This window comes from Protopterus annectens, chromosome 7.part1, assembly GCF_019279795.1.
Source record: "Protopterus annectens isolate FY-2018-M chromosome 7.part1, PAN1.0, whole genome shotgun sequence".
In the NCBI taxonomy this organism is placed as follows: domain Eukaryota; kingdom Metazoa; phylum Chordata; order Ceratodontiformes; family Protopteridae; genus Protopterus; species Protopterus annectens.
This window is the reverse complement of record NC_056740.1, coordinates 62,273,338-62,290,350: the sequence shown is the minus strand read 5'-3', so window position 1 is coordinate 62,290,350 and position 17,013 is coordinate 62,273,338. Positions and strand designations below refer to the sequence as shown.

The following is a 17,013-nucleotide window of genomic DNA, read 5'->3' as shown; positions in this document are numbered from 1 at the left end:
AAATGGGAATTGTGGGAAGAGTGTGTGCAGAATAATGTTTTGGAAAAGGAATGAGGTTTAAGGAAAAGTAGAAACTGAATGTGCTATGTAATGTTTAGTTGACAATGACTGGATACATTATAAGTTATATATAATGTTTGCAACTGAAAATAAGTCAATGTGGCTTGTTTTTATTTTTATAACTGTATGATTGCCTATGTCATATGTGATAATTTACTAATGATTCTTCCTGTTAAAAAAAAAAAAAAAGTGACTTGGGTAGATATATGTGTGCTATTAGAACAGACTGAGAAAAGAAATGCACAAGAAGCATCAATACATAATAATCCTTTAATGTGAATTAAAACGGGATTTTAAAAGGCCATCTCACTTGAAGATTATGAAAAAAGGGTAAATACCCATTGGACTTTTTTTATAAAACAAAAATTATATTAAACTTCAAGGTAAACACATTGCCATACTCAGACTGGCAACATCTGTCCATTTTTTACAGCATCAAGAACTCACACTGCCTGATTCAGGTCAGTATGTATCAGCAGTAAGATGCAAACCTTTTACTGATAATGACAGAGAGGTTTCCCAACCCCAGCCTCCAAGTATTACATGTCAAGAACAATTAAATCACTGATTTAATTTTAAAAAGTTATAGCTCTGTTACATTCAAATAAGGAATAAAGAACAGAGAACTCATATTCACTTCTTGATACAGTCAAGAGCATAATGAGCTGGGTTTGCATATGATTCCCTCGGTTTCCTCTTACAAGCTGTGGAACTGAGCAATTCATTAACCAAAAAGGGATTTTGGAGCTAGCCCTGAAAAGAATCATCGGTATCTTATGATCTTACCCATTTAAAAAATGAATAAAACACTTGGTACAGCAACTATACTACATATGCTTTAATCTGCATTGTGTTTTACTTGAAGAATACAGCATTAACAAGCTTATCACTTAGTGTCTTCTCCGGTGTCCCTGGGTACTGTGGGGATGGAATCTCCCATCTGGAATACAGGAGACACCTTGGCTCAAACAAAGGTTTACAGCAGGCTGCTCCTCACACAGCAGCAATCACAGTGAAGCTAGTGGTAACAAAAGAAAGCCAAACAGAAACAAATGCTGCATTTAAAAATCTAAGTACATCAAGTCACAGTCAAACCATTACACTACACTACAAATCATTGAGACCCATAACACAATGTAAAACAGGATTTTGTGAAATCACACTTAAAATGTCTGCAGAAATGCTATAAAATTGTAGTGTTTATAAATGGGAACAGACTTTGCTCTCTGTTTCAATACACACATAAAGGGACACTGCAAACAGCATTCATATCAGTTATGCTACATTATCAATGATCCTGAGATGGCCTGCCTGCTACTCAATGACAAAGTGTACTGTATCTGCAGAATCTCAATAAATGGACAAAAACAAGAGGAACAAATGTATGATATCACACTGCAATACGACACAGGCTGGTATTTTGTTCCCTTGGGGAAAAAAGAGAATCATGAATTAAATGATATCAGTCAGCAGGGCTGCTAACTCAATGCCACCATTATGCTGTTGTGGCTTTTATCATTCACTGTAAATCTGTGCTTTTGTACTGCATTTCTTGTCATTAGTAAATGATAAACAATCCATTACAGCAGCTTGCATGCAGCATGGAATATTGCTACAAGAACTGCAGAAATAGCTTATCATAGCAACAGTCCTATACCTTCCTCCAGGACACATTTCCTGCTTCATTATTCCACAGTACAAAGCTTCTGTGGACTTAAACGTGTACTTGCATTGAAACAGCTGCAGGAAAACAAAGAAACAAAAATAACTGTCTTCGCACCTGGCATCTCTGAACTCTAATGTTTAGTGTTAGATAAACCTTTTTCAAATAATCCTTAAAAAAATGCCACATATTATTTCATTCTACGTAACATAATTTAAATAAACGTTAAATGGTTTAAATATAAATCTAAAACAAAAAGTCTCCTTATATTTAGTGACTATTATGTTATTTGCTTTTAAGCATCATCCAGCAAGAGTTTTGTTACACAAAGTTTTGGTCTTCAAAGACATGCCATCTTGGAAATTTTTCTTAATAAATTACTATATTTGCAAATTATTGTCTCTTGGGAGGGGGTTAATTTATATACATGTAAAAATGTAGATTAGGTCAGGCTTGTTCTAGTTCCACAAGTACCCCATCACAGTCTTTAGGATGAAGAAAGATAACAGGCTTGCCATGTGCACCTATCCTAGGTTCTTCACTCAAGGCACGTATGTTCTTTGCTTTCAGGTTTGCCATTGCTGCTATGATATCATCCACCTTTGACAGAGAAAAAGAAGTACAAAAACATTACAATGCAGAAGTGAAGGATCACTAACAAATTACTCATATTTTGAGCAAATTTACAGTACACCTTTATCACAAATTACACTGAACAAAACTTATAGTACCCCATGAGTAAACCAAAGCCACTATGATGTCAAAAATACTGCAGTGTACAAGTAATTAACATTTTATAACAGAAATTTCACTTAAGTAATACTACATTATTTCAAAATCTGCAGTTACTAGTACAATTACAAATTCTCAGTAGTGTTCAACAAAATGTGCACATAAAGTAGTACAACAATGGACTTAAGCCCTTACTTATTTTGTCACACCTCTCCTACTAGATTTGTAAAAATGCCCTTTACACATATTTCCTACTAGAACTGTACATTGCTGTATTTCCACGTAATAAAAAGTTATGTACTCACCATAATGGTCCATCTGTGTTGTCCATTTTCATTCTTCCTCAACTGAAAAGTTTGGATCTGATACTCAGATCTGACTTGGCCACTTCTTCCAGATCATAGGATCCTATAACTCTCGAGCTCCTCCCCTTACCCTAATGCCCCACCAAACTAACATACCTCAGAATGAGTCTGCTGCCCCTAGACATAACAGACCTGTGTCAGATCATAAAAGAAGGGACGCTGGAGCTCAAACAAAGAACAGAGGTTCCTACAACACTCTTCAATCTCTCAGAAGGAATTACTGGAAGGGGACAGTTTAGGAAGAATGCAAATGAGCAACACAGATGGAACATTATGGTGAGTACATAACTTTTTAATCTAATATTGTCATTTTCATTCAATCCTCAACTGATGGGACAGAGTCCCCAGCCACCTAAATCCCAGGAGGACTCTAAGGAAGGATATTCCAGAGCACCACTGAGCCAAAGGCTGCTCTTCACCTAAAGACCAAATCCAGTTTATAATGAGCAATAAAAATATGAGGATTAGCCCAAATTGCAGCTGCACAAATATCATCCAAAGACGTTCTAGACCAAAAGGCTGAAGAAGTCGCCATAAACCTCATAGAATGGGCTCTTGGAGGCTTTGGCAAATGCAAACCCACTTTCTCATACGCAAAGGTAATGCAATCGATTAACAATTTGGCCAAAGTAACTTTAGAAACTGATTTACCTAATTTGGAATTGGAAAAGGAGACAAACAATTGTTCAGATTTTCTTAAGTCCTTGGTTCTGTGAAGGTAGAAGCAAAGTTGCCTGTGTACATCTAAAAGATGTAACATTTACTCGCCTTTGTTTGAGAAGTTTGGAAAGAAAACTGGGAGATTAATGACATGAATGATATTTGACTCAGAAGCTATCTTTGGTAGAAAGGATGGGCTGGCTCATAAAGATACCCTATCCTTGTGAAACGATAATGAGGTTTCGAAGACAGTGTTTGGAGTTCAGATACTCTTCTAGTGGATGTGATAGCAATAGGAATATGGTCTTCCAAGATAAAAATTTAAGGTCATCTTTAGCTGAAGGTTCAAAGGGAGGTCGAGTCAAGGCCTGAAGCATGACGTTTAAATCCCAAGGAGGGTAAGGATCTTTTAATGGTGGTCTAAGTAAAATGGTTCATCTTAGAAAGGCTTTACAAAGTTTAGAGGAAGCTAAGGTAGAGTTATTTACATCCAGATGGAGATGGCTGCTAATTGCACTCTAATATTTGAGAAACTAGCACCATCACTGAAAATTGTGGCTAAAAAGTCAAAGTAAAGAAAGTGAGGTCAGATTAAGGAAAACCAAATCTGACGAGACCAGTAAGGGTCGATGAGTGTAGCTGTGATCTTCAATCGAGATGCTTTCTGTAGAAATTTGGGAATGAAGGGTAAGGGCAAGCAGGTCATAGTTATATCATGGACAAGGTTTAAGTCTTTAGAACAGGCAATTCTTGTAATGTTTGTTTTGCAAATTTGCAGGAGGTCCATCACTGTCAGACCCCACTTTGATGGACCACCTGCTTATCTGCAAAACAAATGGCACCAGAATTACCTATTGTAAAGACTTAAACCTTGCCCGTGATATAAATAGGACCTATTGAAGAGACATGCATGCATCCCACAGAATACCCCATCTCTATAACAGGCTCCCCATCCATGTGAAGCAGAGACCCTCCCTAACCCAATTCAAGTGTAACTTGGGCAATTGGGTAGGGAACAGGAAATTCATCCCATGGACACAGACAACATGTAAATGGTTCATCTCCCGTGCCCCTGCTTGTAAATGTTTCACCTCCCAAGCTCCTGCTTACACTTAGGAAGGGTACCAGAACTTGTCATAGATTTAGATGCATGGGTAGACTTAAAATGGCCTTTCAAGGGGGATAAACATGAAGTAGACCGGGAGTCCAAGTCTGAAGTAGAGCATTTCAAAGTGACTCACCCAGTGGAGGGATCAGTGCAAAGAAAGTACAGTTGTGTACACTTACTATAAATGTAGATGTTCAAGTATATTCATTGTTGCAGTCATCACATTTTGGTTATCTGCCTGCAGGTAGCCCTCAGCTGGTCTGAATACCAGAGTCTTGGATTCCTGCGTCGGATGCTGTCTCTTCTTCCATGATGTCAGGTCGTCAGGGGTATAAAACATGCAGCCGACGCCATTACATCAGTTTTTCTTGCCCCAGATGTCAGATGCTCCCACAATGGGAAGCAATTATATGTTATGGTACACCTCCATCAAAACGCAAACACACCCAAAAGCTTAAATACACCAAACAAGAAGGAAAGGTAGAGCCAAGAGAAATCAGGGGGCTGGAGGGAGAATAACCAGGACTGCAACAGTGAATACAACTGAACATCTACATTTATGGTAAGTGTACACAACTGTACTATGTTCTTCGTGTTTCACTGTTGCAGTCATCACATTTGGGTTGATTCCCAAAGCTAAGGAAGGGAGGAGGAAGTTAGAGAGCATTATTAAGCCCTGCAAGACTGCAGTGGCAAAACCAACTCTGGATTTAGAAAGAAATAGGCATGTGGTAATGCTTGGTGAAGGTATGTACAGAGCTCCAGGTAGCAGCTTCTAGGATGTCCCTGGTAGGGACTCCTCTGAGAAAGAGGTAGATGCAGCCCTGGTGGAATGTGATCTTATCCCCTGTGGGGTAGGCTTACCATGGTGCTTATAGCAGAAATTAATGCAACGGGCTATCCATTTAGAAATGGTTTGCTTTGAAATGGCCTTACCCTGTGCCCCTGCAGCAAAGCCAACTAGCAGCTGTTCAGATTTTCTGAGAGGCTTAGTCCTATCCAAATAAAATCTAAGTTGTCTGTGCACGTCCAGAGAGTGCAGTATTCGTTCTCCTTTGTTTTGTGGACTAGGGAAAAAGGTAGGCAAATAAATGCACTGATTTAGGGCCACACTAGACACCACCTTGGGCATAAAGGAAGGATTGGTCCTGAGGGAAACCCAGTCTGCATGGAAGATAATGAAGGGTTTCACTGCCATAAGGGCGTGTAATTCAGACACTCTTCTTGCTGAAGTGATGGCTAGAAGGAAGGCTGTTTTCCAAGAAAGGAATTTCAACTCTGCAGTTGCAGCTGGTTCAAAGGGAGGGCGAGTGAGCTTTTCCAATACAAAGCTCAGGTCCCAGGCTGGAGTAGGGGCTCTCCTGGGGGGGGGGGGGTCTTAAATTTTTTGCCCCTCTAAGGAATTGCTTTAGCAGGGGGTGAGAAAAGAGGGATGGGCTCAGTATTATAATGGGCTGAAATGGCAGAGGCATGAATTTTAATTGACGAGAAGGATAGACTCTTGGGGAGCATTTCTGTTAAGTACTGAAGAATATGAGGTAAGCTGGGCACTGTTCTGCCCATCCCCTGATTCTGGCTCCAGGAAGAGTATCTTTTCCACTTTTCAGCATAGGAGTTTCTAGTACAAGGCCTACTTGCCTCCAGAATTACATCTAGCACCTGCTTACTGAGGGATGCTATTGGAGAGCTCAAGGAATTAGCTAGGCTGCAAGGTTCAGGGTTTGAAACTGAGGGCGCAGAATCTGGCCCACCTGCTGGGACAGCAGGGAAGGGGTCTGAGGCAGGCGCCATGGTTCCAGTAGTGTCATACTGTGCAAGAGGGGGTGCCAGTGCTGGCGTGGCCAGTCTGGTGCAATCAGTATTGTCCTTGGCTTGCCCTGTTTGATCTTTTGCAGAACCTTTGAAAGGAGAAGCAGAGGGGGAAAGGCATAAACTGAGAGGCTTTCCCAGGTAAAGGACAGGGCATCCACTTTCCAGGCTTGACTGTGGGAAGTCTTGTGCAGAATTTGTCCAATTGGTAGTTCTGGGGGAAGGCAAACAGGTCTACCTCTGGAGTCCCCCATTTGTTCCTCAAGAGTTTGAATATTTTTTGGTTCCAGTTTCCATTCGTGTGGGTCCATGAGATTTCTGCTCAAGTCGTCTGCCAGTAAATTTAGCTTGCCTGGCAGGAACTGAGCTTGCAGGTGCATTTGGTAGCTCAAGGCTGTGTTCCACAGAGCCATGGCTAATCTGCAGAGAGGGTACGAGTGGGTTCCCCCCTTCTTGTTTATGTCACCACATAACTGTGGTGTTGTCTGTCTTTACCAATAACTGTCCTGGAAGAATGCGGCCTTTGAAGGCTGTCAGGGAATTCTGTACAGCTAACATTTCTTTTTGTTGATATGCAAATGCATCTGCCTCAGGTTCCATTTGCCCTGAATTAACTGCCCTGCCAAGTGAGCCCCCCCATGCATAGTCTGATGCATCTGTTGTTAGGGTTTAGGCAGCAGGGGGTAGAGTGAAAGGGAGCCCCTTGTTGTAGTAGCAGACCTCTGCCCACCAAAGGAACTCTGTCTTTATACAAGGAATTATAGGAATCATTGACTCCAGGTCCTGAGAATGTTGACACCATAGGCTTTTTAGATACCACTGTAGCTTCCTCATATGCAGTCTTGCATATGGAATTAGTAGAATGCAAGAGGCCATGAACCCCGGGGCTTGCAGAATTTTCCTTGCAGATAGCTGGGTCTTTGTGGCCAATAGTTTGAAGTAGGTTGTCAAATAAACTTGTTTCTCTAGAGTGAGGAAAGCCATCTAGGAAGTTGTGTTCAAGCTTGCTCCCAGGAATACAATCTGTTGGCAGGGTACTAGGTGAGATTTCTTTTCGTTTATGGTGTACCCCAGAGTGGTAAGAAGTTTCTTTACGAATGCCAGATGTTTTAATAGCAAGTCCTGGCTTTCTGCCTGAATCAGAACATCGTCCTAGTATGGGTATATTTCAATTTTTCTCTGCCTGCAAAATGCAATGGCTGGAGCTAGACACTTTGTGAATACCCTGGGCGCAGTAGATAAGCCAAAGGGAAGTGCAGAGAACTGATAGTGCCTGGAGCCTGCCCTGAAGCGTAGGTATTTCCTGCAAGATTCCCTTATTGGAATGTGCAGGTAAGCTTCCTTTAAGTCTAAGGTTGCCAACCAGGCATCTTTGCCTAGCATAGGAAGCAGCTGTTGAAGTGCTAGCATTTTGAATTTTGGGATTACCAAAAAGGTGTTTAGAACAGAGAGGTCCAGGATAGGATGCCAGGAGCTGTCTTTTCTGGGTACCAGGAAAAGTCTTCAATAAAAACCTTGTCCCCTTTCTCCTGCTGGGACAGGTTGAATAGCTCTGATACTTAGAAGAGAGAGAACCTGCTGTTAGGCCTCTGCCCACTGATTTGGGGATAGGTCTGGCCAACCGTTTGGGGTTGGTAGTGTGTGGAAGTGGAATCTGTATCCATGGGAAACTATATTCAAAATCCATTTGTCCAGGGTAATGAGTTCCCAGTTTTTTGCATGCAGGGCGAGCTTTCCTCCTAAGGGAGCAGGCAGTTGAGCAGGGCTTGGAAGGGTTAAGGTTAAGTCATTGTGACATTTTTCCGTGGGGGGGGGGGTGCCTTACTACTCCCTGTTTTGGAAGTGGGAGCCACCCACTGCTTAGGCTTGTGCATAGCATGAGACTGTAACCTAGGTGGTCTGCTGTTCCTGGGTTTGGACTGAGAAGGCCTGGAAGAGACTGGAAAGGACCAATTCTTTGAAGGCCAATGCCTACTAAATCTGGGAGGCTGCACTTGCAGGAAATCTTTAACAGTTTGCATAGATTTAGCTTTTCCTCCATCTTTTTGAGGACTTCTTCTGCTTTGTTGCCAAACAGGCAGTCTTGGTTTAAGGGAGCATCCAGTAATTGAGCATTAACATGATCTGGCAAGTTTTGCTCCTTAAGCCAAGCATGGCTTCTAAATACAGACCCAGTGACAGCAGCCCTGCAAGATGCTTCTAAAGAGTCAAAACCACATTGCAAAGTATGTTTACCAACTTGTTCTGCAGAATGCATTAAATCCTGTAATTCTTTGTGTTAAGCACAGTCAGGAATCAACATAATTTTCTGTTTAAGTAGTCCCATAATATGCTGCTGGTACTTTAACATATGAAACTGGCAATTTAAAGCCCTAATGGCCAAAGTAGCAGAAATGTATACCTTCTTACCCCATCTGTCCACGGCTCTAGAATCTCTATCAGAAGGGGTAGGATTTTTAACAGCAGCAGCCTTAATGCCCTTTGGTCCTTGGGAAATGGTCTCTGGATCTGCAGTAGGATTCTTGTGAGAGTCAGGTACTCTGTAATACCTGTCAGGTTTTCTGGGAGCTGGAGGTAAAGTGTCTGGGGAAAGGCTAGATTCCAAGAAAGCATCATCTACAATGTTCAGAACAGGAGTGATAGCTAAAGGCCTGTGTTGAGGAAGGAGTAAGAATTCCCTAAGCCTCTTTTTGGAGTCAGAGTATTCCTGGCTTTTCCAGCAGAAATGCTCCCTAAGAGTGTGCAAGGTTTCCCCAAAAGAAAAATCTTCTGGTGGGGAAGCAGAGGGAATGGAATCCTCTGCATCAGAATCCTCATAGGCAGATAAGGGCAAATCCTGGTAAACAGAAAAAACAGAAATATCAGATTCCTGATCAGAAGAATCAGAAGGAAAATCAGTTCTAGGTCTTTTAGAGGGGGAAGGATGGCTTCTCTTATTTAAGGTAATAAGGTCTTCAGCCATTCTAAGCATTTGTTTTCAGGCATATGGGCCTGACCATGAGGTTTGGACATCGGTTTTCTAGATGTGGTGCAAGTTTTAGGCCTGGATGAAGAAGATGGCGTCAGTTTAAAATGTAAGTCTGTAGGCCGGAATACACCCTCAGAAGATGGTGCCTGTACAGTGGCTCCGGACCCATCCAAGGTAGAGACATCTGCAGGTTCCATAGTCGAAGAAGCATCTCGCGGCATACTGGACTCTGAATGGGTCTCAGTAGAGGCCTGCGAATCTGAAGTAGCAGGTATCAGGGGCTGCGAAAGCACCTTACTGAGTACCGGAAGACTGGCAACTAGCTTAACGGAAGCGTTGTCGGCAGTTTTGGACCTATGCGTTCTATCTCTGTCTTTATCCTTACGTTTTTTTCGGAAGATCGGTAGTCAGATGGCTTACCAAAGCCATTTTGGAGTACGGATACAGAGTACCAAAATAGTATGCTGCAAATATAGCCCGACGACGAATAGTTCGGGGGTTGAAAAGGCACAAAACCAACAGTGAAGGACGTTGTGGTCTGGGCCGAAGCAGGGGATGCAGTACGAATGAAAATCTTTATGAGGTATTTGCTTTCCACAGGTAAGACAATTGTTAACTTTTACTGACATCGGCTGGAGCAAGAAAAAAGATCCCCAACAGGGTACTTCTCTTTTTTTTTTTTTTTTTTTTTGAAGACTTCGGTTATGAAATTCGAAAATTTCTGGAGTCGGCCGACCGGCACTTGTGAACTGCTTGTGTTTCAGGCACCGCACGGCAAGAAAGACTGATGAAATGGCATCGGCTGCATGTTTTATACCCCTGACGACCTGATGTCATGGAAGAAGAGACAGCATCCGATGCAGGAATCCAAGACTCTGGTATTCAGGCCGGCTGAGGGCTACCTGCAGGCAAATAACCCAAATGTGATGACTGCAACAGTGAAACATGAAGAGCATCCTGCTGCATTTGTTGTTGGAGGAGAAACAAAAAGACTGCAGCATAGTTGGCCCCACTGATGCAAAATTCTCTCCACCACTTTGATACTGAGAGGCAACTAGTGAGGCATCAAGATGGATCTGCTTAACTTGTCTTCAATCATGTTGGATTTCCCCAGAATGTGCGCAACTATCAGAAAGCGACTGGAAGAGGTCACCCATTGCCAAATTCTCATAGCTTCTTGACAAAGAGGGTAAGATCTGGTTCCCTCTTTGTACCAGACTACTAACATATTTACTGTCTGAATCGCAACTTCCCTGGTTGGGAGAGTGTCTTGAAGGGCCTGCAACAGTAGGACAGCTCTCATCTCCAGGACATTGATATGTGTCTTGGCATATCTAAGAGACCATGTGCCTTAGATTGTCCTCCCCAAGAAATGGGTTGTGGGAGAACAAAACAATGGCCGTTGTGGAGCTGATTGAAGTGGATCCACTGTAGAAGATCATTTTTGCACGCTTGAGTGATTTTGACTGACACAGATAATGGCTGTCAAAGAATGGACCACTGAGTTTGCCACAGTCAATTGAAAGATTCTCATATAAAACCTGGCCAGCAGTACAAGGATGACTGCTGCTGCCATGGAACCCAGAGCTTGAGGTATTGATCTGGCCAGAAGGCAAGAATCCTCAACCATTTTCTTGGCTTGGGATTGTATGAGCTCTACTTTAGACAGAGGAAGACAACCTATTTGAGTGACTGCATTCAAATGAGGACTGATAGATTCCAGATTCTGAGTTGGTGTGAGTTAAGATTTGTTGTAAATGACTGATATCCTCAGATGGATGCATAACTGGAGTAAGCAGTCCCTTGTTTAAATCAGTTGAAGCAGTCAGGAGCCAGTCATCTACAAAAGGAAACACCTGGAATGAGAGCAGTCTCAAGTAAGCTGCTATGACTTTCATGCACTTGGTGAACATCCTGGAGGCTGTAGAGAGACCAAAGGGTAGCTGCCTTCTGGAGCACCCATTCATTTTGATGTGATAGTATGCATCCTGAAGATCTATTGAGCACATCCAGTTGTCCTCCTTGTGCAGAAAAGGCAGAATGGACTGAACCACAACCAGCAGGAACTTTGTATACTGAACAGACTGGTTTACTTTGCTGAGATCCAAAACTGGTCTTAGGTCCCCAATATTTTGGACACCAAGAATAATTTTGAGTAAGTTCCGGATCCTCTCTTATCTGGAGTACCTCTTGGATGATTTTTTTTCCTAGCACCTTTTTGATTTCAACAGAAGCCTCTTCCCTTTGATTGGGTGGAACATCAGGAATTCTCAGTGGAATAGATGGAGGGAGTTGGAAAAATAGTATAATATAACCTCTGGATATCAACCTCTGCACCCATGAATATTTTGTGATATCTAGCCAGTGTCTCTGGTGCAGAGATAGATGACCCCCAACTGCCTCCAGAGATGGACAGTCACGCCTCATTTAGGAGCACTGGCAGGGTCCATCTGACAAAGAATATTAGGGCCCCTGGTTGTGCAGACCACCACTGCTGTGAGGATGGCATCTTCCATTTGAGTTCCTCTGCCCCTGGGGGAACTATCTCCACATGATTCCTGGAAAGGACCCTGGGATTTTTTAAATCACATTTTTCTATCACCTCACTGGTTCCTAGAAAGACCTTTGAGGAGTAGAAATATGTACACCCACAGCAGACAGAGTCTTTCTCTCTTGTTCATACCTGCAGAGTGTGTCTTTCACCTTGTGGACAAAATGTGAAGATCCATAAAAGGATGCACTGACATCCAAGTGCATCCAAGCACATCTCCTTATGGATATGCCTGTACCCACTGCCCAAGAAGTACTTCAGCAGTTTGTGAAATTAACCTCATGGACGAATTAGATATTGATTATAGGGTAGCCAGCTGTGAGGAAATTCTATTCCCTTCCTCGAAGTACATGGATCTCGAAAGAGATTTGTTAAGTTCCTTTATCAAGTCTCTCTGAAGTCTCACAAAGTGTGGCAAATAATTCAGTAACCTAACAGTGAAGGTCGCTGAAGCATAGACATGCTTCCAAACCTGTCCATTGCCCTAGACTCCCTGTTAGGAGAATGGACAACGGAACTCTGTTCCACTAGTTCCTTTCTAGTGCAACAATCATAACATCAAACAGTATTCCCATACTCCAGTGTAGATGGTCTTTTGGAGGTCCAAGGATTTTGTCTGGTCTCTTCGGGATTGGCTCAATTTAGTTCTGTTCCTTTCACGCTCGCCGAGAGACCAGATATACAAGCTCATTTAGATGGGCTAGAACTGAAAGCCTCGTGAAACACTGATTCCTCCTGGAAGGGGTTATCAGGAGACCAACCACCACTTTGTTTAAAAATCTCTACATTGTTGCCTAAGTAGACCTCATCAGGTGGTGAGCTGGGACCCCTCATCAAAATCAGTGTCCTCAGTGACAGCTTCCTGTGGGGAATCTAAGCACCTCCTTTTGCATGTTTTCTTCTGTGTGATGTCTTCTATGGGATGCTCCTGGGATATATCAGAAGAGATAATGATACCATGATGGGTTGGCTGGAGGCTAGATTGGAATGGCTGTCCCAGTGGAAGGGATTATCGAGGCTCAGGATACAAAATAGAGTGAGACAAAGATATCTGATCCAAAGAGGGCAAGGGTGTTTGTTCTCCAAGTATAGAGAAGACTCTGTCCACTACCCCAAAAGCAGACTGCCTAGGAGAAGTAGATGGAACCAACATCAGACCCTTTCAGATCTTTGGTCTCTGCTGCCCTATCAGCATCCCACCTGAGGAAGGAGGACCCAAGCTATCTAACGTCGAGGCTCAAAGGAGAAGAGACTGCTCTGAAAGTTTCAGAGTCAATTCCAATGCCCCAGAGCTGGCACTGACATTTCAGCTCAGAGAATCTTGTGGCTCCAACATGCTCATAGTTGATCGACTCAGAGAGGCCATCGGGGTCGAAGAAACCAGAATCTTTGGATCTGAGGACAATGCCCCCAAGGGTTTCAGATCCAATGGCTCCAAAACTGAAGGACTGATCAGAGAAGGAGAAATCCATTGTGATGTGGCTCAGTGAAGGCTCTCACCATTCAAAGGGGTTGGAGCCGAAAATATTCACATTTGTATCTGCTTCCTGAGGAACTTCCTCATTATCCTATCCACATCTGCCTCAAACAGGCTCCTGGAAGATAGAGGGCATGGAAGGGGGCCTACAGAGACTTCTGGGCAACTGCTCAAGGAAGGAAGAAGGTAGCCTAGAAGAGATAGCCTCTGATGTCAAAGGTGGAGTACAGATCCGAGATCTTTCAGTCTGTTATCTTTGGATCTGATAAGGACAGATCTGACTTTTTTTTAATATTTGCTGGCGGCTCCAGTGAGGGAGCTGAAGTTGAGGTAGAAGGGTTATCAGGAGACCTTTCATGTGTCTTTTTGTCCTTGGCAATAGAATCACTCATTTTATCAGAATTCTTAGGGGTTTGAGCCCCAGCAACTGTGGAAGAAGATTTGGAGGGAAGAAGGCCCTTGAGAATAAGTTTGTTCTTCCTATCAATAAAGCCCCAAGAATTAAATCCTGCACAAATCTCACAGTCTACATCCAAGTGCGCTGCCCCTAAACAGTAGACTCATTCCTTGTGGGCATCACAATTTGGGATCTTATGCTCACAGGAACAGCACTTTTTAAAATCCAAAGGTTTTTCCGACACTCTAACCAAATTACCACAACAAAGAAAAGAATGGGAAATACAATTTTAAAAAATATAAATAGTATTGGAAGAATTTATATGAAAAATGAAAGAAGAAAAGGGAAAAAGACTACCAACAATGGTATTGAAGGGTACTCAAAGAGTACAAGAAAAGTGCCATAAAAAGACAGATAAATGGAATAAGAAGGGTAAAAGGGAGGTATTATAAGAAGAAATATAGAACAGAATATATTTAAGTAAATAAGGGAAAAAGATCTACGCTCACTTAACAACAGTAATGAAAATGACTAAAGATTAGCACTCAAGAGTTCATAATCTACATCCGTTCACGATGGCAGCAACTGAAATCTGGGGTATGTTAGTTTGGTGGGGCATTATGGGTAAGGGAGGACCTTGAGAGTTCTAGGATCCAATGATCTGGAAGAAGTGGCCGAGTCGTATCAAAGTATCAGATGCGAACCCATCAGTCGAGGACTGAATAAAAATGACATCAGATCTCCTTTTATTTAGGTAAAATTAATACAGCACTTACAGTCAGTATCAAAGAACACCAATATTGGTTATGTATAATGGGTCTATATTACAACACCGAACTTTCAAATTTTCGAGTGTTCTAATATCGAACCCTATTAATCAAAATTTAAAACAACGAACATAAAGAACAGCGAATGTTTTCCTAGGGAAAATATTCGCTGTTCCAAAACAAATGCACACAACACAAGCACACCAAACAAGCAGCAATCCACACACATATATCTAAACTCTTACACCTAACCCTACACTAAACTATACATACACCACTAACTATCCAATTACCTCAACCCAAACCCTAACCCTAAGGCCCATCACTATCGCACAGTCACCTCACCTGCGCCCTAACCCTAACTCACCTGCCCCGCCCTAACCGTCACGTCCACACAATCGCACACTTACCTGACCCGCGCCCTAACCCTCACTCACCTACTCTGCCCTAACCCTCAAGTCCACATAATCGCACACTTACCTGAACCCGACCAGTAACTTTGCACCACAACGCTGAAAATACCGAAGAAACAGAAATGGACAACCAAATTCTTTCCCTAGGAAAAAATTTGGTTTTCTGTTTCTTCGATATTTTCAGCATTCGCTGAAAATGGGTCGATATTAGAACAATCAAAATTTTGAATGTTTGGTGTTCTAATATAGACCCATGTATAATAATAATAGTAACATTTTGATTGTTCTGGAATTGATACAGGCAGGAGATTATTACAATTTGCTTATTTAAAGAAAATCAGTGACAAGTTAGGCTAGCTGGAGAAGTATTCCGGAATAAATTACTTCTTTTTTCTTTATATATGAAATTAGTGGTTAGAAGACAAATAATTACAGTCTTCAGGATGTGATCGGGGGATATGCCCTAGTACAGCTTATTTTTCTTTCTTTTATGCCCGAGGAAGTCTTTGTGATGAAAGCTTACTTTGTTTGGTAAATATACTTCAATTTCCTCTTGAGATCTGCTGTGTGTGTGTGTGTGAGTGAGAGAGAGAGAGAGAGAGTGTGTGTGTGTGTGTGTGTGTGTGTGTGTGTGTGTTAAACTTGCTGGGTGACAATCAGAACCCACTTCAGTCGAAGTCAGGAGGCCAAATGGCGACAATGTCGAACCCAACATTGTTGAAGTACGAATCTCGCCCCCATCTCGACCCATGTTATAGCCCATTCCAAGGTTTATGGCGAGTCATATTTTGACAATGTCGACATTGTCAGTTTCAGGGAAGTAGGTCGATGCTCCCATCATTCGATGAGGTCAGGATCGACCTTCTGATGGTAAACCAAACTTGCTAATATTGTCATCATTTTCATTTACTTTTCATGTTAACTGACTTGGCAACAGAGAACTTTTCTGCATACACATGTATCACTTAGACATGTTAGGGCAGGATCACCATGATTTTTTCAGTGAAGAAAAGCCTTGACCAACATGCCAGCAAGAAGACCAGTATTCTGGTAAACAACACTGATTCTGTTAAGAGGATGTGCTTATTTACAGGACCATGATGGAAAGCAACTGAAATAGTGTTTACTAGGCTAACGACTGCAAGGGCCTTTTTAAGTCTACCCATGCATCCAAATCTGTGACAAGTTCTGGCACCCTTGCCAAGTGTAAGCAGGGGCTTGGGAGGTGAAACATTTACAAGCAGGAGTACGGGAGATGAAACATTTACAGGATGTCTGTGTCCATGGGATGAATTTCCTATTCCCCACCAAATTGTCCAAGTTACACTTTAATTGGGTTAGGGAGGGTCTCTGCTTCACATGGATGGGGAGTCTGTTACAGAAATGGGGTATTCTCTGGGATGCATGCATGTCTCTTCAGTAGGTCCTATTTATATCACGGGCAAGGTTTAAGTCTTTACAATGGGTAATTCTGGTGCTGTTTGTTTTGCTGATAAGCAGGAGGTCCACCAAAGTGGGGTCTGACAACGATGGACCTCCTGCAAATCTGCAAAACAAACAGTACTGGAATTACCTGTTCTAAAGACTTAAACCTTGTCCATGATATAAATATGACCTGCTTGAGAGACAGGTATGTAATCCCAGAGACTACCCCATCTCTGGAACGGGCTCTCTATCCATGTGAAGCACAGTTCCTCCCTAGGGAACTATATAGAGATATATTAATCTTACCATGAAGTTCTATATTACAAAATCTCTTAGTAGTTTAAGTACTACTTATTAATTTTAATATTTTATAATCCTGAATATCCAAATGAGGTAGACATGCAAACATTATTTTGCTTTCTTGGAAAGCTAATTATTGCCAAGCAGATAAGATTACAATCCCCAGTCTGTCTTGACAGAACACAGTTCCAGTCACTTAAAATTTAAGTGAGAAATATTGTTACGTTTGAGATTTCTCAGTAAAAATGTCAGTGATGTTTTTTTGCAGTAACTCTTACATATTTGTTCCTACATATGTTGCATCACCTTTGAAAAGTT

At 42.1% G+C, this 17,013-nt stretch overlaps 1 protein-coding gene across 1 annotated transcript in view; it reads right to left on the bottom strand.

Annotated features, from left to right (window-relative positions):
• Positions 1–311: 311 nt before the first annotated feature.
• MCEE (methylmalonyl-CoA epimerase) overlaps positions 312–17,013 on the bottom strand; it is a 345,696-nt gene continuing 328,994 nt past the window's right edge. The window contains exon 3 of the mRNA XM_044078548.1: positions 312–2,323. Within this exon, the coding sequence (XP_043934483.1) occupies positions 2,171–2,323 (153 nt within the window). The 3' untranslated portion in view covers positions 312–2,170. The remainder of the gene's footprint in view (positions 2,324–17,013) is intronic.